Raw genomic sequence first — 26519 nt, 5'->3', positions numbered from 1 at the left:
ACCGGCCGCGGCGCAGGACATCGGCAGCACCGGACGAAGTAAGTACATGTTTATTGTGTTTAAATAGCCCTCCCCAGCCCGACCATAAGAAATTTTTTCAACCCGGATAACCCCTTTAACACGTTTCCACACCAAGGAACCACCCAATGGAAATCATGATCCAAAGAAGTTTGGTGTTGGAAGTCTATCACATGGATTCAGTACTGTACACCCAACACATTCCCATGCTGCTCTGTGTCCCCTGAAACAGGATCCATTCTGCCTTTATCTTCTAATGGCCTCATTTAGGAGAAAAAGTTATTATTTAAATGTATGCAAATGAGCCTCAGGGGCTCTGGCTATATCAGAGGAGCCCATTCTGTCTTCCTCTTCTCCTAATTATGGTTCTTTAAGGTGTTATCCCACCCCTTCCTAACCAAGAAGCCGGGGACATCAGACAAAACCAGAAGGGGCTTCTGTGGCTTAGACAAATATCCACACAACATGGAGCCCGTGTTCTGGAGTCACTCGTACTCCGGTCTATAAAATACATGTAATAGGAGTTAGATTTTTCTCAAACTTGATGGAATAACATTTTGCTGTAACCTCCCTGTTCTGATCATTAATCCGCTTAACGCTGCATATAAAGTCACCTTATTGTTACACTAATTAAAGGCAAGATGTTTGTTTCCTTTTAAATCTTGGAATAAAAAACTAACGTTGGATAGAATCCAGAAAAGGTGTATTATAGATATTTGATCCTCCGAGGATTATGGTGTAACACAAAAAAACGGTACGTGGAATTGGCAATCCTCACCGGCTGAAGGTCCATTGTCGGTGTCTCCCACTACTTGGACCTGCTGATGAAAAGAGACTGGAGGAAACCTCTACGAGAAAACATAGACTGGTCCCACCAAGACCTCAGCACAGCTCATCAGGACTGAAAATGTTCCCCACTATAATATCAGGTCAGGATATACTTCATATAAACATATAACAATATGATTGGTTTATCAATAATTGGCTCATTGATAGTTATGGTTCAGCTATAGGATGGGCTTGTGGGAGACCTTATGTTGGGTACCACCAACCCACTGGAGATTGGCACCAGCATCAATACAGAGAATGGAGTCAGGTGAATAGCTCCACTTTCTGTGTAGTGGATGAGCTGCGTTACTGCAGCTTGGTGCTGGAAGACGTCTAAATCAACCATTTGGTGGGGTCTCCAGTCTTGGTCCTTCCACCAATATAAAATGACTTATCTATCGGTTGTGTCTGCCCCTCCACATGTAGTGTTATTGTGCTTTATGTATGTATATATGTATGTAGTGTTATTGTGCTTTATGTATGTATATATGTGTTGAGATGTGGGGTCTTCTGGCCGTTAAAAAAAAATAAATCTTTACTCAGGCTTCAGGTCCAAAGAAAAGGCTTGCATTTATTTGCACAAAAATAAAATGTACAGAACAAAAATGCTGATAATTCAGGGGATAGATTGCAGCTACCTTGGAACAAGCAGCTCCCCTGTGGTCAGATCAGACACTCTGACCTAGAGACAATCCATGTACACACAGGTGTCATTAAATACCCAACTATTTCCCTTGAGTTTTAAAGGGATACACCCCTGGGTTGCACCTTTAACAACAAACATCACACAAAGATATATTTCTTACTTAATATACATAATGCCACAATACAATATAATACACAATATAAAAATAAAAGGGGAGTTTACAATATACACAAAGTAACCAAAGTTAGAAATGCAAACATAAACCACATGGCTTCAGCTCAGCATCACCTGGCAGTAATCAGATGCAGCTATATAACCCCAGCTCACCCTCTGCTCAGGTTTTGCACACACACAGGTAAGATCAGGTAATGCTGAGTGGTGGCTGCTGAACTGGTTTGTCTGGTGAAACAATAGTGGACAGAGACAAAGGTTTGCTGGCCAGCAGGAGGAGAAAAAGAAGAAAAGTTACAAACACACAGAGAAGACAAACAGTTCACCATTCACCCCTCAACATTCCTCCCTGCTTAAGTGGAAGCTTGCCCTTCCACAAAGTAGTTCTCTTGGACTTGGGTACCAAATCGGGATAAGTGATCGGCATTCTTATGCCGACTCCCTGGTTTGTACTGTACCAAGAACCGGTAAGGCTGTAAGCCCAAGTACCAACGTGTTAGACGAGCATTGTTACCCTTCATTGTATTCAACCAAAATAAAGGATGATGGTCAGAAATTAACACAAATTCTTTACCCAATAGATAATAACGTAGACTTTCTATGGCCCATTTTATGGCTAAACATTCCTTTTCTATTGTAGAATAGTTTAGTTCTCTGGGGAACAGTTTTCTGCTAATATACAGAATTGGATGTTCTTCTCCATCCTGCATTTGGCAGAGAACAGCCCCGATACCCCTTTCTGAGGCATCAACCTGGACTTGAAATGGCAGAGTAAAATTCGGGTTATTTAATACAGGTGCACTACACAATTTCTCTTTTAAAGTATTAAATGCTTTTTCACACTCAGGTGTCCATTCCACAAGGTTCTTTTTTGTTTTCTTTGTAAGATCACTTAAAGGGGCGGCTAAATCAGAAAAATTTGGAATAAATCGGCGGTAATAGCCAGCCAGCCCTAAAAATGACCTCACTTCCTTCTTTGTTTTTGGAGTTGGGGCATCCTTTACAGCTGTAATTTTTGAAATTTCTGGTTTAATTTTCCCACCACCTACAATGTATCCAAGATAAGAGGTTTCTTTCTGAGCTATGGTACATTTTGTTGGATTGATTGTAAGTCCAGCTTTAGCCAAGGCTGAGATGACATTTTCCAGATGCAAAAGATGAGACTTCCAATCAGAACTAAAGACAATGACATCATCAAGGTAAGCGGCACAGTATGAGGAGTGTGGTCTGATTACTGTATCCATTAGCCTTTGGAATGTAGCAGGGGCATTATGGAGGCCAAATGGCATACAGGTAAACTGAAACAAGCCCTGTGGGGTGGCAAAAGCTGTTTTTTCACGGGAATTACCTTCAAGTGGTATCTGCCAATAGCCCTTAGTCAGATCAAATGTAGATATATACTGGGCTTTTCCCAAGCTACTTATTAGGTCATCAATATGGGGCATAGGGTAGCTGTCAAATTTTGAGATCTGATTGAGTTTTCTAAAATCAATACAGAATCTAATGTCCCCATTTTTCTTGGGTACAACAACAATGGGGGAGCACCAAGGACTGCAGGATGGTTCAATGACCCCTAATTTTAGCATGTTTTGAACTTCCATGTCCATCACAGGCTTCAGTTTTTCAGGCACCCTGTAGGGTTTCTGACGTATTGGTTTGGCATCACCAGTGTCAATCACATGTTGGACTAACTTGGTGTGACCTGGTGTAGAGACAAAGGTGTGTTCATGCTTCTGCAACAAATGGTCTAAGTCTTTATTCTGGTCATCAGAAAGTTCACTTCCCCTCTGAATATCAGAGACATGAGAACTAACGGGGGACAGAATAGAATAAGCCTGATCAAGAAGATTTGGATGACATTCTGAAAGAATTGTACAGGCCACATTTGGTCTATCAACCCATTTTTTAAGTAGATTGGCATGGAAGATTTTCTTTTCCTGAACCCTGCCAGGCATAAAAATCTCATAATCTACTGGACCAGTTTGACGCAAGACATCAAAGGGTCCCTGCCACTTTGCTAGCAATTTGTTATCAGATGTTGGCAGTAACAGTAGAACCTTATCCCCGGGTATAAAACATTTATCTTTAGCATTTTTATCATACCATTGTTTCATGTGGGATTGTGCATCTGTAACATTGACCTTCACAAACTCTGCTAACTCGGCAAGTTTGTCCCTCATTGAGATGACATACTCCACTAAGGTTTTTTGGTCTGGGCTAGGGTTTTCCCAGTGTTCTTTGATCACATCCAGTGGTCCCCTTGGTCTTCTACCATAGAGTAACTCAAAGGGAGAAAAACCAGTGGATGCCTGTGGAACCTCTCTATAGGCAAACAAAACATATGGGAGCAACTGATCCCATTGTTTTGGATATTGTTCCACAAACTTGCAAAGCATTCTTTTAAGCGTCTGGTTGAAGCGCTCCACCAAGCCATCTGTTTGTGGATGATAGGGAGCAGTTCTTACTGCCTGGATTCCTAAAAGCTGATGGATTTGCTTCATTAAGTTGGACTGAAAATTTGAACCTTGGTCTGTTAGAATTGTGTGAGGAATACCCATCTGACTGAAAAACTTCATCAGTTCCTCTGCAATTCTTTTTGTGGTGATAGTTCTTAAGGGAATAGCCTCTGGATAGCGGGTCATGTAATCACTTATAACTAAAATATATTGGTTACCTTTTTTACTTTTTTCAAGAGGACCAACTATATCCAGAGCTATTCTTTCAAAGGGAGTATCAACCACAGGTACAGGGATCAGCTTACATTTTTTGTTACCTGGGGAAACAAACTGACATTCAGGACAAGAGTCACAAAAACTGGCAACATCTGCATGTACTTTAGGCCAAAAGAATCGAGTTAGTATCCTTGACAGTGTTTTATTCCTACCCAGGTGTCCAGATAGCGGTATACTATGAGATACTTTCAGAATTGACTCCCTGTATTCAGAGGGAACCACAAGTTGCCATACTTTTTCTTTTGTCTTTGGATGCTCACAAACCCTATACAAGAGGTCATTTTTTAAAGTGTACATAGGAAACTGTTTGGGTTCCCCTTCATTTTTAACCTGAGAAAATGCTGAAGCAAGGGTGCCATCTTGTTTTTGTTTAACGGACATATTTTCCCACTTTAGGGATCCTTTTTCTAAGAGAGAATGCGCAGACCGCCATTTCGCACGAGAAAGGCGCATTTCTCTCCTAGAAAGGTGACCTTTGCCACTACCATGGAAAACATCATCGTGCAATGGAAATATGTCACCCAGAGATTCTGCATCAGACACCTTTTTAACTTGAGACCTTGTGGTCACAGCAGAAGTTACACTGTCACTTTTAATCATGCTACAAAAACCAGGTAGGTCTTGGCCCAAAACCACAGGATATGGCAATTTTGGGACAATTCCCATTTCTAAAGACACTTCTACATCAGCTATTTGTATAGGTATCACAGTTTTAGGGTACATCTTTTTATCACCATGCACACAGGTTAGGAACAAATGACCTGTAGTATTAGCAGAGTCCACCAAGTCTGATCTTATCAGAGACTGCTGGCTCCCAGTATCAATCAGTGCAGTCACAGTCTGGGAGTTAACAGTAACAGGTTGTAAATAGTCTCTCACAAGTCCTACACAATTTGCTGCAGACCCTTTAACTTTTTTGCTAGCTATATTGGTACAGTCTTTAGCATAATGTCCAGCTTTACCACAGGCAAAGCAAGTAAGGTCTTTATGCTGACCTTTAGATTTTACAGTCTCATGTTTTGGCTTATCAGTGATAGTATTGAAAGAAGGTCTTACCACACTTGGCTTCTGGACCAGTCCTTTCCTTGCAAGCAGATAATTTTCAGCGAGTGTCACAGCTTGCTCACCACTATCAGGCTGATGTTCCTTTACCCATATTCGCATTGGTGTAGGAAGAACCTCCAGAAACTGTTCAAGGATGATGGTCTCCAACACCTGCTGGACAGTCTTGCCCTCTGGGGGAATCCACTTGGAACATAGTTCACTCAGCTGGGTGTAGGCCTCTCTAGGTCCATCTTTATCTTGGTAACTGTAGGTCCGGAATTTTTGGCGAAAGGTTTCTGTATGTATGTTGTATCGTCTTAAAATTGCAGTTTTGACTTTTTTATAATTTTCAGCGTCATCAGTCCTCATCTGGCTATATGCCTGCTGTGCTTTGCTGGTGAGGAATGGCACTAAATGAAGGACCCATTGATCTTCAGGCCACTTGTTTGCTTGAGCCACTCTTTCAAATACTTTTAGATATGACTCTATATCATCAGTCTCTGTTAGCTTGGTCAGCTTTAATTTTGTGGCAGGAGAAAGATTTTGCTGCATGGCTTGTAGTGCCTGGATAAACTGTTCATCTCTCCTTGCTCTTTCCACCTCTTGTTGCTTGATGTCAATTCTGCGTTGCTCCTCCTCCTTGTCTCGCCTCCATTGCTCTTTTTCACGGTAGAATTTTTCCTCCTCTTTTCTACGTTGATCACTTAACTCTTGGCGCTGGACCAACCATACAAGGAGTTCCTCCATGCTTTTTGGAGCAGTTGCACTCACTGGTGGATCAGTACCAGCTGCAGCGCCCTCCTCTGGAATCACAGGTTTGCATACCTCTGGCTGGGTGCTCTCCATCTCCAATACAGGAACTGCTTTTGCCTTTTGGCGAGATCCTTCTACCAGTTTGGGACGTGCAGATGCTTTAGCGCGCTGCGGTGGTCTAGCAGACTGCGTCGTTATAAACCTCCTGGTACGTCCTGCCATCAGCTGAGTAGTAAACTGTACTTAGTCCAGTACAAACAGCCATCCCACTGCTGCCACCATATGTTGAGATGTGGGGTCTTCTGGCCGTTAAAAAAAAATAAATCTTTACTCAGGCTTCAGGTCCAAAGAAAAGGCTTGCATTTATTTGCACAAAAATAAAATGTACAGAACAAAAATGCTGATAATTCAGGGGATAGATTGCAGCTACCTTGGAACAAGCAGCTCCCCTGTGGTCAGATCAGACACTCTGACCTAGAGACAATCCATGTACACACAGGTGTCATTAAATACCCAACTATTTCCCTTGAGTTTTAAAGGGATACACCCCTGGGTTGCACCTTTAACAACAAACATCACACAAAGATATATTTCTTACTTAATATACATAATGCCACAATACAATATAATACACAATATAAAAATAAAAGGGGAGTTTACAATATACACAAAGTAACCAAAGTTAGAAATGCAAACATAAACCACATGGCTTCAGCTCAGCATCACCTGGCAGTAATCAGATGCAGCTATATAACCCCAGCTCACCCTCTGCTCAGGTTTTGCACACACACAGGTAAGATCAGGTAATGCTGAGTGGTGGCTGCTGAACTGGTTTGTCTGGTGAAACAATAGTGGACAGAGACAAAGGTTTGCTGGCCAGCAGGAGGAGAAAAAGAAGAAAAGTTACAAACACACAGAGAAGACAAACAGTTCACCATTCACCCCTCAACATTATGTATGTAGTGTTATTGTGCTTTATGTATGTATATATGTATGTAGTGTTATTGTGCTTTATGTATGTATATATGTATGTAGTGTTATTGTGCTTTATGTATGTATATATGTATGTAGTGATATTGTGCTTTATGTATGTATATATGTATGTATGTAGTGTTATTGTGCTTTATGTGTGTATATATGTATGTAGTGTTATTGTGCTTCATGTATGTATATATGTATGTAGTGTTATTGTGCTTTTTGTATGTATATATGTATGTAGTGTTATTGTGCTTTTTGTATGTATATATGTATGTAGTGTTATTGTGCTGTATATATGTATGTAGTGTTATTGTGCTGTATATATGTATGTAGTGTTATTGTGCTTTATGTATGTATGTATATATGTATGTAGTGTTATTGTGCTTTATGTATGTATATATGTATGTAGTGTTATTGTGCTTTTTGTATGTATATATGTATGTAGTGTTATTGTGCTTTATGTATGTATATATGTATGTAGTGTTATTGTGCTTTATGTATGTATGTATATATGTATGTAGTGTTATTGTGCTTTATGTATGTATATATGTATGTAGTGATATTGTGCTTTATGTATGTATATATGTATGTATGTAGTGTTATTGTGCTTTATGTATGTATATATGTATGTAGTGTTATTGTGCTTTATGTATTTATATATGTATGTAGTGTTATTGTGCTTTATGTATGTATATATGTATGTAGTGTTATTGTGCTTTTTTTATGTATATATGTATGTAGTGTTATTGTGCTTTTTGTATGTATATATGTATGTAGTGTTATTGTGCTTTATGTATGTATATATATACCGTATGTAGTGTTATTGTTCTTTATGTATGTATATATGCATGTAGTGTTATTGTGCTTTATGTATGTATATATGTATGTAGTGTTATTGTGCTTTATGTATGTATATATGTATGTAGTGTTATTGTGCTTTATGTATGCATATATGTATGTAGTTTGGGTAGATATCTCTATTCTGATCTGCTTTTGCCTTTGTGCATGACAGCAGCCTTTTATATTGTCACTGTGGATGGGGGGACTAGTTCGGGTGTCCATCACTACCACGTCCACCTAACATTTATGTACTTTGTAGCTCTTTTTAATCGTTTTTGACTTTGGTTTTAGGTGATTTGATTACTTTTTTGTTTACATGTCCGTGGTATTTAATTGCTGATCTTAATTGTCAGAAGTTCTATAATTTTATTTTTGTGTTTATAATATTTTATTAACATTTTAACCTTTTGCTTGTTGCATTTTGTAAAGTTCAAAAACATCACAGGTTTTATTTTTTGTAAAACTGATTTTAAGTAGTAGATGATTGGTTTAAACCAAGGGTTGTACCAAGTTAGCAGGTTATCCCCTATCGGCAGGATAAGGGATTACAATCTGATTGGTGAAGGTCCAACTGCTGGGGCTCCCGATGATCATAAGAACATTGGTCTCGTTCTTACTAATGGGTGGAGCTTAAGTCCTTTCTCTTCACTCAATTATGAAGTGTCAGAAATTGTAAAGCAGAGCATTGAGGTATCTCCCGCACTCCGTTCACTGCCTATGTGAATAGTGGAGACAGCCGAGTGTTGTGACAATCCCATGCTCCACCCATTAGTGAAAATTAATCCCCCATTCTTCAGATTACTGGGAATCCTGGTTTTGTGATTGGTGAAGGTCCCAGAAGTTGACTTCTCACCAATCCTATTGCTAACTTGGTACAACCCCTTTAATAGTTTTTCCAAAAATGGTGCCACACCAGCTTGTAGGTTGAGTCTGGTATTGCAGCTCATCTCTAATGATTTAAGCTATAAAACTATAGACAGTCCACGGCTTGGTGTGGCTTTGATTTTGATTATCTTATCTTTTTAGGTTGGGAAAAGATTGAGTTCCAATCTATGACAGTAGGGCTTGTTGTCCTCTGTTTATCCTTTTTGATGTTCCTTCAGAGGAGAAAGGGTAAATTACCACCAGGTCCTAAAGCCTTGCCATTTTGGGGCAATCTCCATCAACTGGATAACAAAGATATGCTGAAGTCTCTGAAAGAGGTACAATATGTATATACAATTATCTTCTTAAAAGTACAAATTGAGTCTTAAGGTGGTTGGCCAGAAATTGCTATTGATGGCCTATCCTCAGGATCAATGTGGGGCCACCCCCTGGCTTCCCATCTGACTTGCCAGAAGCAGTTGACTCCATCCCTTAAGCCTTAACCCTGATTCCAACCACAATCCCTGTGTAAGCTTCAACTATGGCTCCCATTGTATGGGAGATGGGGCTTTACTCAACTGTCTTGAAGGTGAACCATTGATAGAAATCCTAGGACATCCTAGGCTGTTATAGACATCGCCTATAACAGCCTCTGTCCTTGTACTGCAGCGGGACGTATAGATAGAGATCAGCGGACTGGATGTTCCAGTTTGTGTTCAACCATGAACATATTGGGGCTCATTTACTAAGGGTCCGAATCACGCACTTTCGTTGGGTTTCCCGCCGATTTTCGATTTGCGCTGATTTTGGCACACACCATCGAATATTGGCGCATCAGCGGGGGTGTGGCCATCGGACAACCCGACGGATTCAGAAAAAACACAGAATTTAAAAAACTATTTGTGTCGCAAGATCAGCACTTACATGCACCGGGACGAACTCCGGTGGACCTCGGCGCATCAACGACACCTGGTGGATATCGGACGCACGGACTTTAGTGAATCCCGGCAAGCTCCGAATCAAGCTTGAATGAAGAACTCGCCGCGGGATCGCGACTGGACCGGGTAAGTAAATGTGCCCCATTGTCAACTGCCAATCTGCCAAAATTAGACCCATAGCAATTAGCCAGGGCTATGATTGGCCAGGGAGACACACCCAAATGGGAACACTCAGGTCCGCTCATCTCTACATATAGACATCAAAAGTGCCAAAACTTATAGCTTTGGTTTGGAAAATCAAACATATACATTACTTTAGTCAACATACATTCAAAATAAAAGGAAACTTATAAACTACTTTTTATATTTTGCTAAAAATGTTTCTCACGTACGTCATATTTATGCCTCGACAGCTGAGCAACAAATATGGTCCAGTCTTTACCATCTACCTAGGACCACAACCCAATGTTGTCCTCCATGGATTCAAAGCCGTAAAAGAAGCTTTAGTGGAACAGGCTGACAATTTTAGTGGCAGAGGAGAGTTCCCGGTGGTCTTTAGGTTCACTCAAGGCAATGGTAAGTGTTGTAGTAGTGGATTATGCATATGAGATGGTATTTCATGTATCAGAATTCATAAAACATCATGAACACAACAGTTCAGTATATGGCATGTTCAAGGTCTCCATGGTCTCTTATGAACCCTTAGGATCCCTGGAACCCAGAGTCTCTGTCCAGACACCTAAAGATCCTGGCATCAGGGGCAACCATACTCTTTGATCCAAGTCATGCCCTTTCAATAGTCAAGTTTGGCTCGAAAATTTAGTTTTTGGTATATCTTAGATTTCCAGGTGCACTGGGAACCAAACTAGTCATTCCATTACTGAGGGCAAAATGCCCTTTTTCCAAACCGTAAATCAAAATATTCTGGCCTATACCAGGGCTGTAGGACCTTAGCCTACAGCCCTGGCATTCTGTGTTGCCTCCCCCAATGCCTTCATTTAGAGTAGCATATACTGCATATGTTTCTACTTTAAAGGGGTTTTCCCATCTGGACATTCACATTTAATTGAATTCATTTGCCATATGTAAACATTTCTTCCATTAGTTGTTATTAAAAAAAATGTTCCTGTATGAAGATAATTTCTCATAAATGTAGCCATGTTGTCCCTTAGAAACGAGAAGGCTTCTTTGGATACAACCACCACCTGGCAGCGGTGGCCAGACATGCGCTATTGAGCTTTGCCTGACCTCCTGGATTCAGCGATCATTACCACAGGATGTCTGTGGGACCTGCAGTGACACCCGGACATTTCATATACAAAAACCTTTTGTTTCTTTATACAATCACCCCAGCAGAGATGGTCGTATCCAAGGACTCAGTCTTGTTTCTAATATATGAGAAATTATCTTCAGACAGGTAAAACATTTGAATAACCTCTAATTGAAGAAATGTATATATGGCAGATTAATGAAACATTTGAATAACCTCTAATTGAAGAAATGTATATATATGGCAGATTAATGAAACTGAATGTGAGTGCTCAGATGAGAACACTCCTTTAAGTACCCCTATCCTGCTTGGCTTCATGTTTCTATGTGTTATGTAATGATATTAGAAGACTCTAGAACATAGAGACCGAAAACTGTTAGTCCAGTTACATCATGGCCATGTGACGGCTGGCTTCCCTCCCATGTCGTGCTACATCAAATAACAAGCGGATTCCTAATAGAAGCCTTTTATTTCATGGCCGCCCTGTGACCCACAGCTTCACAATACCAGATTACAACAGATATTCATGTAGACTTGGACTCTTCAGAAGTTCAAAAACAAAACCAGCCCCATTCTCCGAGGATAAAAATTATCCGCACAGTAAATATTGTGAAAGCTGCGGATTAGACCCGTAACTGGATCCTCCTCTATGTAACGTATAATAGTCTTGGCCCTAACACCAGTTCGGATCTGCCACAAATATCTCAAGGGAAAATCTACTTTGTCACCAAATGCAAAGTTTTCCGATCCCACTGCTTTTCCAAGTTACAGTTCCTGCACAGTCCCGTGGTTCAGCTCATGCCGGTTGCAGGTTGTGCAGAAGCTATAAAAGTTCTAGAGATGAAAGACCAAATTGGATGAAGTGGAATCTAAATGTAATGTAAAATTCAATTAGACACAAAACCGTATTTCTTGGTGATCCATGGTGATAAAGTCCATAAAACCAGAGTTTGTGGAAGCCGTGATTGACCTCCTGAAGCCCTTTCTGGCATGACCTGTTGACTTGCCCCAGTTGTGTAGTGTCTGCAAAGACCACACTTCTGGAGCCTGGCCTGGGGGGACGTGATCCTATGACGTCCAGACTTCCAGGACAGGAGCCGTCTGGTAGACAGAACCTCTGGTTTTCAACCACTAGAAGGGCTGAGTACCGCCCAATCAAGTCTTGGCTCTAGTAGGATGGACCATTTTGAGAACCTCCTGGTATTTGCAGAAATTCTGCATTGACTGGCACAAAAGCACCAGGCCATGCTAGAAAGGGCTTCAGGTGATTGGATAGGGCCTCCATGACCCCCTAGTTTGAGAATTCCCTCATCTCAGGAATCCACTACAATTTTGGGAATTCACAGGAAGATGTAGGACAAGAAAAAAATGGCCCTAGGGTGTTAGTTTTTGTGAAGGTGTTAATCTATGTTGCCACGATCTGTGATATTGACTGAGCCAGACTGAGGAAGGACCAGTGCTGTGTCACAGTTAAGTTTAGCTGACCTCAGCAAAGTGCTGTATGCTCATACCATGCTAAGTGCATGTACTAAGAATATTGCAATTGCCAAGCACATTGCCTTTGCTATGAGAAAAGTACTATAAAGTACCAAAAAGTAACATCTGTGCCATTATCCTCTGACGATGCTGAGAATGCCGACGATGTGCTGACAGTGTCATTGCGTTTTACCCTGTGAACACTGGCTTATTCTTGCTGGCTGCAGTAATTGATTTTGAACCACACCCGTCAGTCTACTGAAGATATGGCCTGGTTATTTTGTAGTTAACCCACAGTGATTGACAGTTTTCTTTACAATTTACCTTCTGGACCAGGACCATAATTCTGTTATAAGCTTTTCTGGTCAGTATTCTGTGCTCATAAAGATTCTGTTTGCAGTAAGTTCCTTGTATCCTGTTTTCTCTGTATTCTGGTATTTTGACCGTCTGCCTGTATTCAGACTGTTCTTCTCCCTTGTGATTTTGTACTGCATTTGTCCTCTTGGTTTTGGTGCTTGGCTCCAGAGAACATTCTTCTTTGTCTTTTTCTTGATGTTTTGAACTTTGGAGGAGGTAGGGAGTGTGTCGACTAGTTGTCTCTAACTGCTTAGGATATGCAAGACAATCAGGCAAGCAGAGCTGGGAAGGGAGTTGAGTTGCAGGGCCCATTGTCTCTGCATATATCACCAATCCATTTCATGAGTCTCCTCACACAAAGACTATTAGATCCTGTGCATTAAAAATCTCTCACCATAGAATTGTGGAAATTGCATTTGTCTTTGTGTACAAAGTTTGTCATTGTGTCCAATGACATGAGGCACACTGGGGGTCATTTACTAAGGGCCCGATTCGCGTTTTCCTGAAGTGTTACCCGAATATTTCCGATTTGCGTCGATTTACCCTGAATTGCCCCGGGATTTCGGCGCACGCGATCGGATTTTGGCGCATCGGTGCTGGCGTGCATGCGACAGAAATCGGGGGGCGTGGCCGAACGAAAACCCGACGGATTCGGAAAAACTGCCGCATTTAAAAAAAGAAAAGTGTCACAAGACTTGCACTTACCTTCACTAGGAATAGGCCGGTGTACTTGAGTGCGTTCCGATGCTCTACAGCGCAGCAGCGCCACCTGGTGAACGTTGGAGGAACTACCTTAGTAAATTCCGCCCGGACCCGAATCCAGCGCAGAGAACGCGCCGCTGGATCGTGAATGGACCGGGTAAGTAAATCTGCCCCAATGAGTCAAGTCTGCTTTTTTTCTTCACATAACAATTAATATCTTTAAGGCAAAATTGAGGTCTAATGACCTGAGACATGATCACCTTAAAGGACATGTCACGAGGTCTTTAGGTTAGGAAATAGGCCTTCTAGCTATAGATAATAAATAATACCGTAAGTACCTGTAAGTCTCACTTTTAGTTGCTCTTATCTCAGGAATAGCATTTTCCAATGGAGAGAAGTGGAAGGTTCTCCGACGTTTTGCACTGGTAACCCTTCGAAATTTTGGAATGGGAAAGAGAAGCATAGAGGAAAGGATTCAAGAGGAGGCACAATTCATGCTGGAGGAGTTCAGGAACACAAAACGTAAGGGTCATAGATGCCTACCCTCAACATTTTTTATTTTTTGGTGATACTGTAAATGCTTATTAAAAATATAAATTCATTCATATTGTTGGGTTTGGTAACTCCAAGTTTTTTGTGCTTCAGAAAAACCTTTTGACCCAACTTTCTTCTTGAGCCGAGCCGTCTCCAATGTCATCTGCTCAATCGTGTTCGGTAATCGTTTCGAGTATGAAGACAAGAGGTTTTTGTCACTTCTTAAAGTCATCAATGACAATTTTCAAATCATGAGCTCAAACTGGGGGAAGGTGAATATTTTATTTAAAAAATTGTAATCTTATTCCATATGGTAAAACCACGCGTCTAATAACGCTAATTGTTACTTCAATCCTATACAGTTTTATAACATATTTCCGGGTATCATGAATCACCTGCCGGGACCTCACCATCGCATTTTTAGAAATTTAGAAAAAATGAAAACCTTTGTGCTGGAAAAGGTAAAAGAACATGAGAAAACATTTCAACCGGAATGTCCAAGGGATTTCATAGATTGCTTCCTTACCAAGATGCAAAAGGTAAGTCACCCACCCAATCAGACACCCAAGAATTAGAGGAATTAGAGATGTTTGTCCTCCTTCTATATAATTAATTCTCGATATGTCCAGGAGAAAGAAAACCCTTTGAGTAGCTTCAATATGGAGACCCTCGTGATGACAACCCTCAACCTGTTCTTTGGAGGAACAGAAACTGTAAGCACCACGTTAAGATACGGGATCCTTATTCTGATGAAGTACCCGCATATTACAGGTAAGATTGTTTTGGGACTTCATAGAAATCCCAAATTAATGTGCTATTCAGAGGTGCATTTAGCAGTTTAGGACCATTAATGTAAGGTAACCCCTATCTGGTGGTTACTGAGGTCCTCCGTATTGTTCTCCTGTTGTATACCGAGATAAACAGAGCAAGCCATCACTCAGAGCCCTCAATCAGCAAGTTAGAACTCCCTTAGAGAGCCGCTAAGGGTTGGGGTTTGCAGCTGCACGGATATTTGTGCTTCCATGCCTGAGAGAAAGATATATTCTAAGCCCTGTCCGATTATCCAGATTTTCCATTTTTACCTCGATTCCATTCCCCGACTCCGATCCTGTGCTGCCTGTCCCTGACCACGCGTTTGCCTCACGATTCTGCACTACACCTCGGCCGCCACTGGGGGCAAAGTCGAGCCTGTGGAACGACCTGGTGGTACCACGCCGCAACAAGTCCAAACTGCTATTTGTCTGGCTCTGGTAAAAACCGGCTACCACTTAGACTCCGGTCCCGGGTGTCGGCTTACATCATCGCCCGCGGTGGTCCAGAGGATCCACTATCTCGTGACATCTGCCAGTGTCAGGCTGAGGTTCCTTGGGCCCACGTGGTAAAATGATTGTGGAGATAGCTACTCCCAATTCCCGAGCCAAGTGTGCATGAAAATTGTTGACTTGTAGCCATAACTCTTCTTTTTCAGTCCAATGATATCACTAGAGTCCTAGTGATAAGCATTTGTATCACTGCTCATAACTACTCTAGAAGCAAATGAGTTGGCTACATCAGAAGAAGAAGCTCGGGCAGGAGTTGAAGGTGTTCTATTCTCTTATGTATCTCACCGTCCTTCCATTTTGGTAGTGATGATCTATTTCATGTCTACATGTCAGATTATATAGGAAGCTTGGCTACTGTTATATAATGAATACCTACAGTACAGCTATTACCGATTAGTTATGGTAATGTACATGACACAAATTGCATATAATTAATTCTATGAGACATTCAGCCTGCGGAGCTCTGGCTGGGATACAAAGAAAGGATCATCTGGTGCGTCATCCGTACTCTCAGGGTATAAGCAGAAGTCAAAATATACTTTATCTTGCCTCCATGTGAATGGATGAGTGGTAGAACTGACTGTACACTCTCCATTCAAGTCACATCGAGAGTCGTAAGTATCTGCACTGGCTTCAGTAGGTCAAGTTGTATTTGAGGTCTACTTGTTCTTTCAATGTGGTGTCGAGTCTTAGAATTCACGTGAATTCCCTTGTGTCCAATCAGAGAAAGTTCACCAGGAGATAGATAAAGTGATTGGAAGAAACCGATGCCCAACCGTGGAGGACAGAAGCAAAATGCCGTACACCGATGCTGTGGTCCATGAGATACAACGTTTCAGCAGTATAGTTCCACTAAGTCTACCACACTGCGTTATACGGGACACCCAGTTCAGAGGTTACCATCTGCCTAAGGTGAGAGGGATAAGGAGATGGTTCCATGATCAGGAACCCCTTTATCAGCCACAATCAGGTTGCAAAGAGTTTCTCCCACTTTAGAAAATTGACTTCAAGTCCTGACAAATTTTAGACCTGAAAAATGTATTTTACTATCATATTTTATATGACTATTTCTCCAGGGCACAAATGTCATCCCAGTCCTTAGCTCCGTGCACAACGATCCTGAAAAATTTAAGGATCCAGAATCGTTTAATCCAGAGAATTTCTTGGATGAGAATCATCGGTTCAAGACTAATGAGGCTTTCATGCCTTTCGCTTCAGGTAAAGTAATTCTGAGACTGAAATTAGAGGTTCAAGCCTTAAAGAGGTTTTATCATGGACAGTGCTTATGGCATCACCAAAGGACCTCCTATCTCGAAGATGGGGTCCACTTACCTAGGGTTGGGATGAATGAAGAGTTTGTTGCACATCCCAAGCCATTCTCCCTTCGAGTATGCGGGAGCACAAAAAATATCGGAGAAAACAGTTATTAGAGAATGATACGGAAAGGGGTGGGGGGACCTCCTGGTGAGGATTGTTATTTTACTTGAGAACTTGTTGTTCTGTGAACATCTGCTTTCTTACTAAATCCAGTCTGAACATGGGCTGTAGGTCTGATCCGGGAAAACAAAAATTCTAAAACATCCTCAACAAGTTCAAACAATGAAATTGCAAAGTTTCACCAAATGCCTTAAGGAAAATAAAATTCTTTTAGGGGGTTGTCCAACTACGGATGATTGTCACCCATCCATAAGATAGAGAATAAGGAGTTTATTTATCATTAGGCGGCTCCTTGGGACAGTTCTATGTCTATTTCTGGAGCTCCATCGGATTCATTAAAGTGGCTTTTGACCACAAAAAGTCCCTAAAAAGTCTTATGATGCAAAAAAAAGTCCCAGCACATACACCAGCAGGGAACTGGAATATCTAGACTTTTTATGGTCATGAATCTGGCTCTGCATGGCGTCTCACTAGAAGTAATTCAATGTTTACGCCAAAACAATGAAGAGGTGGAATTAGTCCTGGGTGATTTTTTAGCATTGAAAAGTCCCTCCCCTGAAAAAAACAATGTTAAATAACCCCCCAAGTTGATCACAATGGGGCAGATTTACTTACCCGGTCCATTCGCAATCCAGAGGCGCGTTCTCTGCGCTGGATTCGGGTCCGGCCGGGATTTATTAAGGTAGATCCACCAGGTGGCGCTGCTGCACTGAAGAGCATCAGAACGCACTGGAGTTCACCGAGCCAGGCTGAGTGAAGGTAAGCGCAAGCTCCGCGACAGATTATTTTAAATGCGGCGGTTTTTCCGAATCCGTCAGGTTTTCATTCGGCCACGCCCCCCAACTTCCGTCGTGTGCATGCCGGCGCCGATGCGCCACAATCCGATCCCTTGCGCCAAAATCCCGGGGCAATTCAAGGGAAATTGGTGCAAATCGGAAATATTTGGGTAACACGTCAGGAAAACGCGAATCGGGCCCTTAGTAAATGACCCCCAATGTGGTCTACAAGTGCTCCCAAGTCCTCCACAGGTAGATAATCAGTGATTCATGCACTTTCATGGGACTACAAGAGATGAATGGATGAAAAATTTCATTTTAATATTCGGCACAATCTAGGAGTGTACCGCCTAGTTTTCAGGACTCCCAAAGGGAGACAAAAGATGTGACATTAGCAGAACGCTAAAACGTTCTGCTTGCAGGCCCCACACTTCACATGCTCTAACCCTGCCCTGTAGTGTGTGTCACTAGCCCCCACACTATAACATCTCCCCTTTAGGGGCCCCATTGTAGGTTCCTTCTTATAATGCCCTCTTTATGTAGCTCCTTGTTTCAAACCCCCATTTATAATGACGCCACTTTTGTAGTCTTCATCTTTATGGTGCTCCTTTTTCAGTAGCTCCTCCCACTTTTTTCCATGCGGATACTCACCTATTCACATTCCCATGCAGCAGCTTTTCTCTTCCTTTCCCTGCCGCTGCTGTGAGTAGGCGCAATTACGTTACCGCATTGCGACTGCCAGACACAGGGGCAGAGGCCCAATGGTGAAGTGGGGAGCCAACCCCCATCGTGATCCAACATAATCAACGCGGAAATCCGGGACTGTCCATATTCCAGATACTATAACTTGTAATAAACAATCCTTTTACTGTTATATTATGGACCATTTCTGCTTTTTGTTTTTCAGGTAAACGCATCTGTTTGGGGGAAGGTTTAGCTCGGATGGAAATTTTCTTATTCCTCACGACTTTCCTCCAAAACTTTCATTTCAATCCCACAGTCCACCACAATGATATCGACCTCACCCCATCAGTCAGCGGTGTGGGCAACCTGCCCCCTACTTACCTGCTTTCTGCTGTACCTCGTTAAGAAAATCTCGTTACGTGTCTTAATGAAGATTTCCCATCAATCCTGTGCCGGCCAGTAGAGGGCAGCTTTGTCATTAATACCGATAGATACAAGCGGCTCCGAGATCTGGATTCTACTGAAATGCAAAAATTGCAAGTTATCGTAGTTAACACAAGACGGAGTAATATGTAATTAATTGCTTGAAATATTGTGTAGTATTTGCCATTAAATTGATTGAACTTTAATGTGTAACTCCTGATGTGTTGTGATGAAACAGCCACCAATACAATTACAGCAAATAGAGTTAATGGTGTGTTTGCACATATATCTACACTATAGGGGGAAGGGTCTAATAGCCGGGGGTCTAACAATGGGAGCTGTGGGCAGCGTATGACTGTCTGTTACCCTAGATATGAATAGAGCACAAGCGCTCACATGGGGCATTAATGGACCCTCTTTATTGTATCCAAAAGGGTTTTCAGAGATTGGACCCTCAGCGATCCGACTCTTATTCTATGTCTGTGTCATGGGTGTTCATTGAAAGGCCACAGTTTCACCAAAATGCATCCAACCAAGTGTGTAAAGATGGACAACACGTAAAGATGTATGACCTGTGGACAAGGGTGTACATAGAATTCAAGGGGTCCAATAGAGAAAGGAAACCAGGCACCCCTACCCGCTCCTTTCATCAATTTAGATATAGAACCCCCCTTAATGAATGTAGATACAGTGCCCCTTCCAAGAATTTAGGTAAAACGCCCACCTAATAAACATACTATAGATACAGCGCCCCCTTGCAAGAATTTAGGTAAAGCGCCCACCTAATAAACATACTGTAGATACAGCGCCCCCTTCCAAGAATTTAGGTAATGTGAAGCCCTTAAAGATGAAGTGCCCCACATACAAATTTAGATGCAGCACCCCGTTAGTTAGTTTAGATACTGGAGATTCGGTGTGGGATCCAGGGGAGACCAAATGTTGTGGCATCAAGGCTTGTAGCGTAATAAAGTAATGTGTCTCTCTCGTAATACAGTGCAGGTCTATTGAAGAACAGTGGGGCAGATTTACTTACCCGATCCATTCGCGATCCAGGGGCACGTTCTCTGTGTAAGATTTGGGTCTTCCGGCGATTCGCTAAGGTATTTCCCCCGAAGTCCACCAGGTGTCGCTGCTGCGCTGAAGTTCCTCAAATTTAGCAAGACCAATTGCTCCTTAGAGGGACATGTGCACCTAAAGAATAGAACATTTTATGAAAAGAATATTATTACATAGGGGGGGATTTACCAATTCTGGCGCAAGCACGACTGTCGGCATCGGAGATCAGTCTCCGGAAAGCACAGCCCAATGTATTAAAGTGGCGCACGGCTGTAAGTAAATAATCAGTAAATAAAGTAAATAATCAGTCGTGCGCCATAAAAATGCCGACATCGATGAGATGTGCGCCAAAATCTTACATGGACTGCGCCTTAATTTTGCTCTCTGACCATTTTTTTCCTGGTCTATCGTGCTCCTAAAAATGCCGACAAAATACACATAAATGTGACAGATAATGGGGCAGATTTACTTACCCGGTCTGTTCGCCATCCAGCGGCGTGTTCTCTGTGCTGGATTCGGGTCCGGACGGGATTCATTAAGGTAGTTCCTCCGCCATCCACCAGGGGGCGCTGCTGCGCTTAAAAGCATCTGAACACGCTGGAGTTCACCGGGCCGGACCAAGTGAAGGTGAGCGCGTCCCAAGCGACACATTTCTTTTTTTAAATGCGGCGGTTTTTCCGAATCCGTCGGGTTTTCGCTCGGCCACACCCCCGGATTTCCGTTGCGTGCATGCCGGCGCCGATGCGCCACAATCCCGGGGCAATACAGGGAAAATCGGCGCAAATCGGAAATATTCGGGTAACACGTCGGGAAAACGCGAATCGGGCCCTTAGTAAATGACCCCCAATGTGGAAATGTTAGGCCACGCCCACTTGCACCAAAAAAAGACAGACGAGTCGGGATAGTCGGAAACATCTGTTTTTTCTGGCGCAAACTCATTATAAATGATCCGCAACAATTATGCACCCAAAAAAACTAAAGATCCCGGCATTTTTTAGGCGCAGATTCAATAATACATGTCCCCCATAGACTCACTTGATGATTTAAATAAAACAAAAATTGGAATTGAAAATAGACAACCAAATAAAATACAAATTGTAATGGTAAATTCCCCCAATGACTTCTCCTGAAGCTCTTCTTATTGCTGGATTGTTGATCCCAGTCGGTCAAAATGCCACATAGTAGCTTCAGGGATCAAGGACGTTAGAGGAAGCTTCCGGCTGCTGTCCCCTGCCCACCTTCTTGCTTCAATTTGCTGGCCCTGACTGGTATGGAAGAGGCCTTCTTTGGGAGTGACTCCGACTATGACCCCACAGCTAGGCCACACACACTCTTGGGCTCCAGTGGCTTGTGGCACTTGATGTCATGATCAACTGAACTACTCACTGGTGGAGATGAGTGGTAGAAACAAAGCAGGGGGAGATTACTTGTGTTTGGGCCCAGCAGGTTGTAGAAGCAGGAATTCGACAGGAGAAGGAGGGCAACCAAGGAAGCTGTGCCCTCACATCACGGCTGGACTGAGCTCCTGTGAGAATGGGTTACTCTGGTTCAGAAAGATTGGACGTGGAGGACACTTCTCTCAGAAGGTTCTAGAGGCTTCAGGATAAACCTGTCTGAGTAAAGATCATTATAACAGTATAGATATATCCACTTTATGGCAGTACATATGAAATATTCACAATCATAATTCCAGACACATTTTTCAGTCCCTTCAGCAGCTGAGAGATGTGGAAGGACCTAAGTGGCCTGATGACATCATTGTGTTGCCTATGTGATGGGTTGTATGCAGAGGTTTCTCGCAGTTTTACCGTTATGTGTTACGAGATATTGCCTCCATTAGATATAGTTTGAATCTTAGAGACTGATCACCTGTGTGAGCCACCTGGTGTCTATAATCGGTAATGCAGCTGGTTAATATCTGCCTGAGAAGGAAGGTTATTATTGTTGACCAATAGAAAGCATTGTTAATCACCAATGTTGGTTAACCTGAGCCCAAAATTTATAAAAGCCCTTGGGGTGTAAAGTTCTGGGTCTTTCTTCTGAGGTCTCTCCAGAGAGAGTCCAGAGGGTGCTGAAGCACATGACTCTTCGCCACATGGCCTGCAGCCATCAGGCCTCTGCAGCTCTCTACCTTTAAGGACCTGCACAAATCCTGCTGCTGAAGCCACCACTCATCTCCAGCCTGCAGCTCCCTACACCAAACTGGGAGCAACCTTTGCGGAACACCATCCAACAGCGACCTTGAACCAGTTAAGCTGCTATCTGCTGTTGTTCCCATTGCCGTGGAATAATGGAACTGTAAGTTTATGGTTGACATCCCTTACTCCATGTGTCCCTGCCACAAGCTGCAAACACCAAGGGCCCCCCATTTACCATCACCCAGGAATACCAACATCTACAATGGGTATGCCCCAGGGAGAACTACCAACCATCCACAGCATCTCACTCTTTTCTTGCAAATCTACCTGCCGATTACATACCCAACTTGGACAAGGCCTGTTCCTCCGGTACCCAACAACCGTGACCCAGATAAGCACTAGGCTGCACATAGCCAGCCAATCAGATACCAAAGGGAATTCAGCTGCCCCCAAGCCCGAAAAAAAAAACTAGGCCCCGGTGGGGTAAGTTGCATATATTCCTAGTGTTTTTGGATAATGTAAACATTTCTGGCAGTACTTCAGGTGTGCCCACGACAATATTGGACATCTAAGACTAAGGACTGAAACATGTAAGATGATATTTGCTTACTCCGTCTTACAGTGCTTTTCCCCTCTACGATTGGGTAAAATCTAGAGCTTTGCTTTTGCATACAGTTATACTATGAGATTTTTCTCACCTTGCTTCATTCACAACAAGTCGAGAGTCTCCTTTGCTCTCGTGGAGCCAGTCGGTCACATTTACCTGTGCAGAGTAATAACAAGGTAATATAAAACAATAGTGGTGAAGGCCTTGCTCGTAAGAGCTTACAATCTATTCCCCTAAGCTGAGTAAATGGGGGGCATGTATCAAACTTTTGGCTTGGCTTTTTCTTAAATTTTTGAGGTGGTGCTTGTGCTGATTTGCAACTTTTTTGCACCTAAAACAGTCTCCTTTCAAAGTTGGCCATTGTCTAGTTCTCTGCAGTGTTCCCTGAGTTATCACCTGAATCCATATGTAAAAGTTGCAACTTTTTAAAAAAGTCACAAAAAAGTCACAAATCTACGGCTGCCCCTGAAAAGGTGTAGAAATGAGCTTGGAACTGATTGTGACTCTTGGAGACTATTTGCAACTTTTGTTTTAAAAAGTCACAAATTCACTAAAGACCAGGCGCCACGTGTAACAATAAAGATACATCTGACCAGCAGAAAAGCCAAAGTCTCAGAAAACGGACTGACAAACTTATGATACATGTGCCCAATGACATCCTTCCTAAAGTTGCCAATGTTCTCTAATGAAGTAACTAAGTGGAAAGTCCAGGGATAGTCCAACAAACAAATCTACTGAGTTCTGCACAGTCTGCATATACAGGATCTATATTGTGACCAGCCTGGCAGCGATTTTCACATGGAGAAGAATGGAGCATGGAATAAGTAGTAGAAACCAGCAGTGAAATGAAATGGCAAATGAAGTGTAACCTGTGAAGTGTGAGTCCTAGGGGTTAACAACCTCTCTCTCCCTAAAGAGTGAGCAAAGAGCTGCAACCCCTCACCTCCAGCAGTCAGAGTCTGTATAACAAACTATGGTCTCACAGAGAGAATCAGCCCAGACAGAGGAGACAACAACTGAAGGACCAGGATAAACTACAGAGAATAGCAAAGAAACTTAGGTAATGAAAATAACAGACAAAGTTGCCCTACATGACAAGAGCTATTGGAGAAAAAAATATTATCGGAATAACGCTTCAGGGTGGTGATCGCCTCATTTACATTGCTTTATGAATTCGCCATTAATGCTGCAAAAACGGGGAAGAAAAAGTCATTAAATGATCTTCAAACTCTCAAACCCAAACAAAGTTCTTCTAGAATGTGCGATATAAGATGTTCTACACCCCATGAAAATGATCCCACGAGGATCAATATCCACTCAAGTACAAGAAGGAGATTCCGGCAATTATCTCATTAATCAAAGATATACAAGATCCGGAACTAATCAGAGGACAAATACATCGTTATACAACCAAAAATGTCAGATGTCTGACCGCGTCCAGGTGCTGGGAGAGAGAGAGAATTCCGTATATTGTGCGTCTCGTCGTCAATCCCGGATCAATTGGTGCAGATGTTCTGGACACGGAACTGATCTACATGAGCGACCAGAAAGTTATATCTCTGATACTCAGCCCAAGAAAGGGGACTTAGTATTGATATCCAGGCGGTCCCCTACTTAAGAACACCTGACTTACAGACGACCCCTAGTTACAAACGGACCTCTGGATGTTGGAAATTTATTGTACTTTAGTCCTAGGCTACAATAATCAGCTGTAACAGTTATCACAGGCGTCTGTAATGAAGATTTATTGTAAATCCTGGTTCTTATTTATTAATTTACAGCACCATTAAGATTCTTGTAAAGGTACCAACCAGGGAGAACCCAACTTACTACATAAATATGATGACGGAACAAAATTTGGCAGCTCGTATATGGCTTGAAAGTACAGTATTTTTCAGACTATAAGGCGCACCGGAGTATAAGGCACACCATCAATAACTGCCTGCTAAACCCTCTAGGTTCATATATAAGGTGCACTGGACTATAAGGCGCACTGGATTATAAGGATGAATGACCAGCTGGTGGCAGACCTGTGCACAGTACAAGGCAGCTGTTGTCTGTAAGTCCGGTTCATATATAAGGCGCACTGGACTATAAGGCGCACCGGATTATTTTTTGAAATTTTTTCGGTTTTACGGTTTTTCCGAATCCGTCAGGTTTTCGTTCGGCCACGCCCCCCTGATTTCCGTCGCGTGCATGTCGGCGCAGATGTGCCACAATCCGATCGCGTGCGCCAAAATCCCGGGGCAGTTCAGGGAAAATCGTCGCAAATCGGAAATATTCAGGTAACACGTCGGGAAAACGCGAATCGGGCCCTTAGTAAATGACCCCCATTGTGGTTTATATATTTTATTTTTGACATTTGGGCATTATTTTCTGTTACCGGGTTCAACTCCGGCAGTAACCGCTATTATATTTTGATAGATGGGACATTTTGGGATGCGGTGATACCTAATGTTTATTATTTGTTTATTTTTATATCAGTTATAGGGAAAGAAAATTAAATAATTTTTTATTTTAACTTTTTTTTTTTTAAATGCATACTATTCTTCAGAATAGTATAAATAGCACCAATCGCAGTTATTGCCCGGCGCATATGGAGAGAGCTCCGCCTGTGAGCCTTCTCCGCACTCCCGTAACCAATGTGTTAAGAGGGCACATTGAAATCCATTTGAAACAATAAAGCAGGACAGACGCCTCCCCAAATTTGTGTCATTCACAATAAACAAAATCCCACCCCATGTGCTCCATAATACTCCAATCGCTGTCATCAGATGTGATCTCTAAATGTGACAGAACTAGAGAATCAGATGATAAATGCCAATAAAAAGTGGGGAACCTGCTAAACCATCCTTCTCCACCCCTCCCCTGGGGTGGGGATAATACATGGGGGACATGTATTATCATATCTGCGCCCAAAAAATGCCAGGATTTTACAATTTTTTTTGGCGCAGAATTGTTGCAGATCATTTATAATGAGTTTGCGCCAGAAAGAACAGATGTTTCCGACTATCCCGACTCCTCCTGGTTTTTTTTTCCCGCAAGTGGGCGTGGCTTAACTTTTCCACATTATATTCTGGTGCTGACATCCTGGTGTGCGCCCCCTTTGGCACTGACATCCTGGTGTGCGCCCCTTTGGCACTGACATCCTGGTGTGCGCCCCTTTGGCACTGACATCCTGGTGTGCGCCCCTTTGGCACTGACATCCTGGTGTGCGCCCCTTTGGCACTGACATCCTGGTGTGCGCCCCTTTGGCACTGACATCCTGGTGTGCGCCCCTTTGGCACTGACATCCTGGTGTGCGCCCCTTTGGCACTGACATCCTGGTGTGCACCCCTTTGGCACTGACATCCTGGTGTGCGCCCCTTTGGCACTGACATCCTGGTGTGCGCCCCTTTGGCACTGACATCCTGGTGTGCACCCCTTTGGCACTGACATACTGGTTTGCCCCTCCCCCCTGACAGGATCTGCTCTTCTTTAAGCTCCCTATGCCCATATTTCAAGAAAAAAGGCCTTTAAAATTATGTAAATGAGTCTGTGGGACTCCAGGTTCCATTAACTACTGAGCTTGGAGCCCCTCAGAACAGTCATTTTTTGTATAAAAACCAGGGCATAAGAAGCTAAGAGTAAAGTCGTGTAGTATGAAGCCCTCTGGCTGCTGCTCATACAAGGGGGTGTCCGTGGATTCAGATTTTCAGAAGTGTTTCCATGTGCGCTGTGAATTTGTTATAGATGTTCTTCATTTTATTGTACAGTTCAGCTATTTTTGGCTCACGTTCCAGTTTCATGTTTGCAGGATTTAGTAAACACAAAGGAAAAGTAAATGACAAAATCCAGGCTAACAAACTGTGTCACAATATTATACTGGGGGGGAGCTGCTGGTGGGAGAATATTAGGGGAGTCGCTGAGGGTAGAATAATATAAG

At 42.6% G+C, this 26519-nt stretch overlaps 1 protein-coding gene across 1 annotated transcript; it reads left to right on the top strand.

The window, feature by feature from the left end:
* The first annotated feature begins 757 nt into the window (after positions 1-757).
* On the top strand, positions 758-18940 carry LOC140076754 (cytochrome P450 2F3-like). The gene is made up of 10 exons (XM_072123434.1): positions 758-947; positions 9037-9212; positions 10226-10388; positions 13990-14139; positions 14263-14423; positions 14514-14690; positions 14781-14922; positions 16198-16385; positions 16550-16691; positions 18594-18940. The coding sequence occupies exons 1-10, from the start codon at positions 926-928 to the stop codon at positions 18773-18775; spliced, it is 1503 nt and encodes a 500-aa protein (XP_071979535.1). The 5' UTR covers positions 758-925; the 3' UTR covers positions 18776-18940.
* The last annotated feature ends 7579 nt before the right edge of the window (positions 18941-26519 follow it).

This window comes from Engystomops pustulosus, chromosome 9 (assembly GCF_040894005.1).
Source record: "Engystomops pustulosus chromosome 9, aEngPut4.maternal, whole genome shotgun sequence".
NCBI lineage: Eukaryota > Metazoa > Chordata > Amphibia > Anura > Leptodactylidae > Engystomops > Engystomops pustulosus.
Note: the sequence above shows the minus strand (reverse complement) of the source record. Positions and strands in the feature narration are given on the sequence as shown.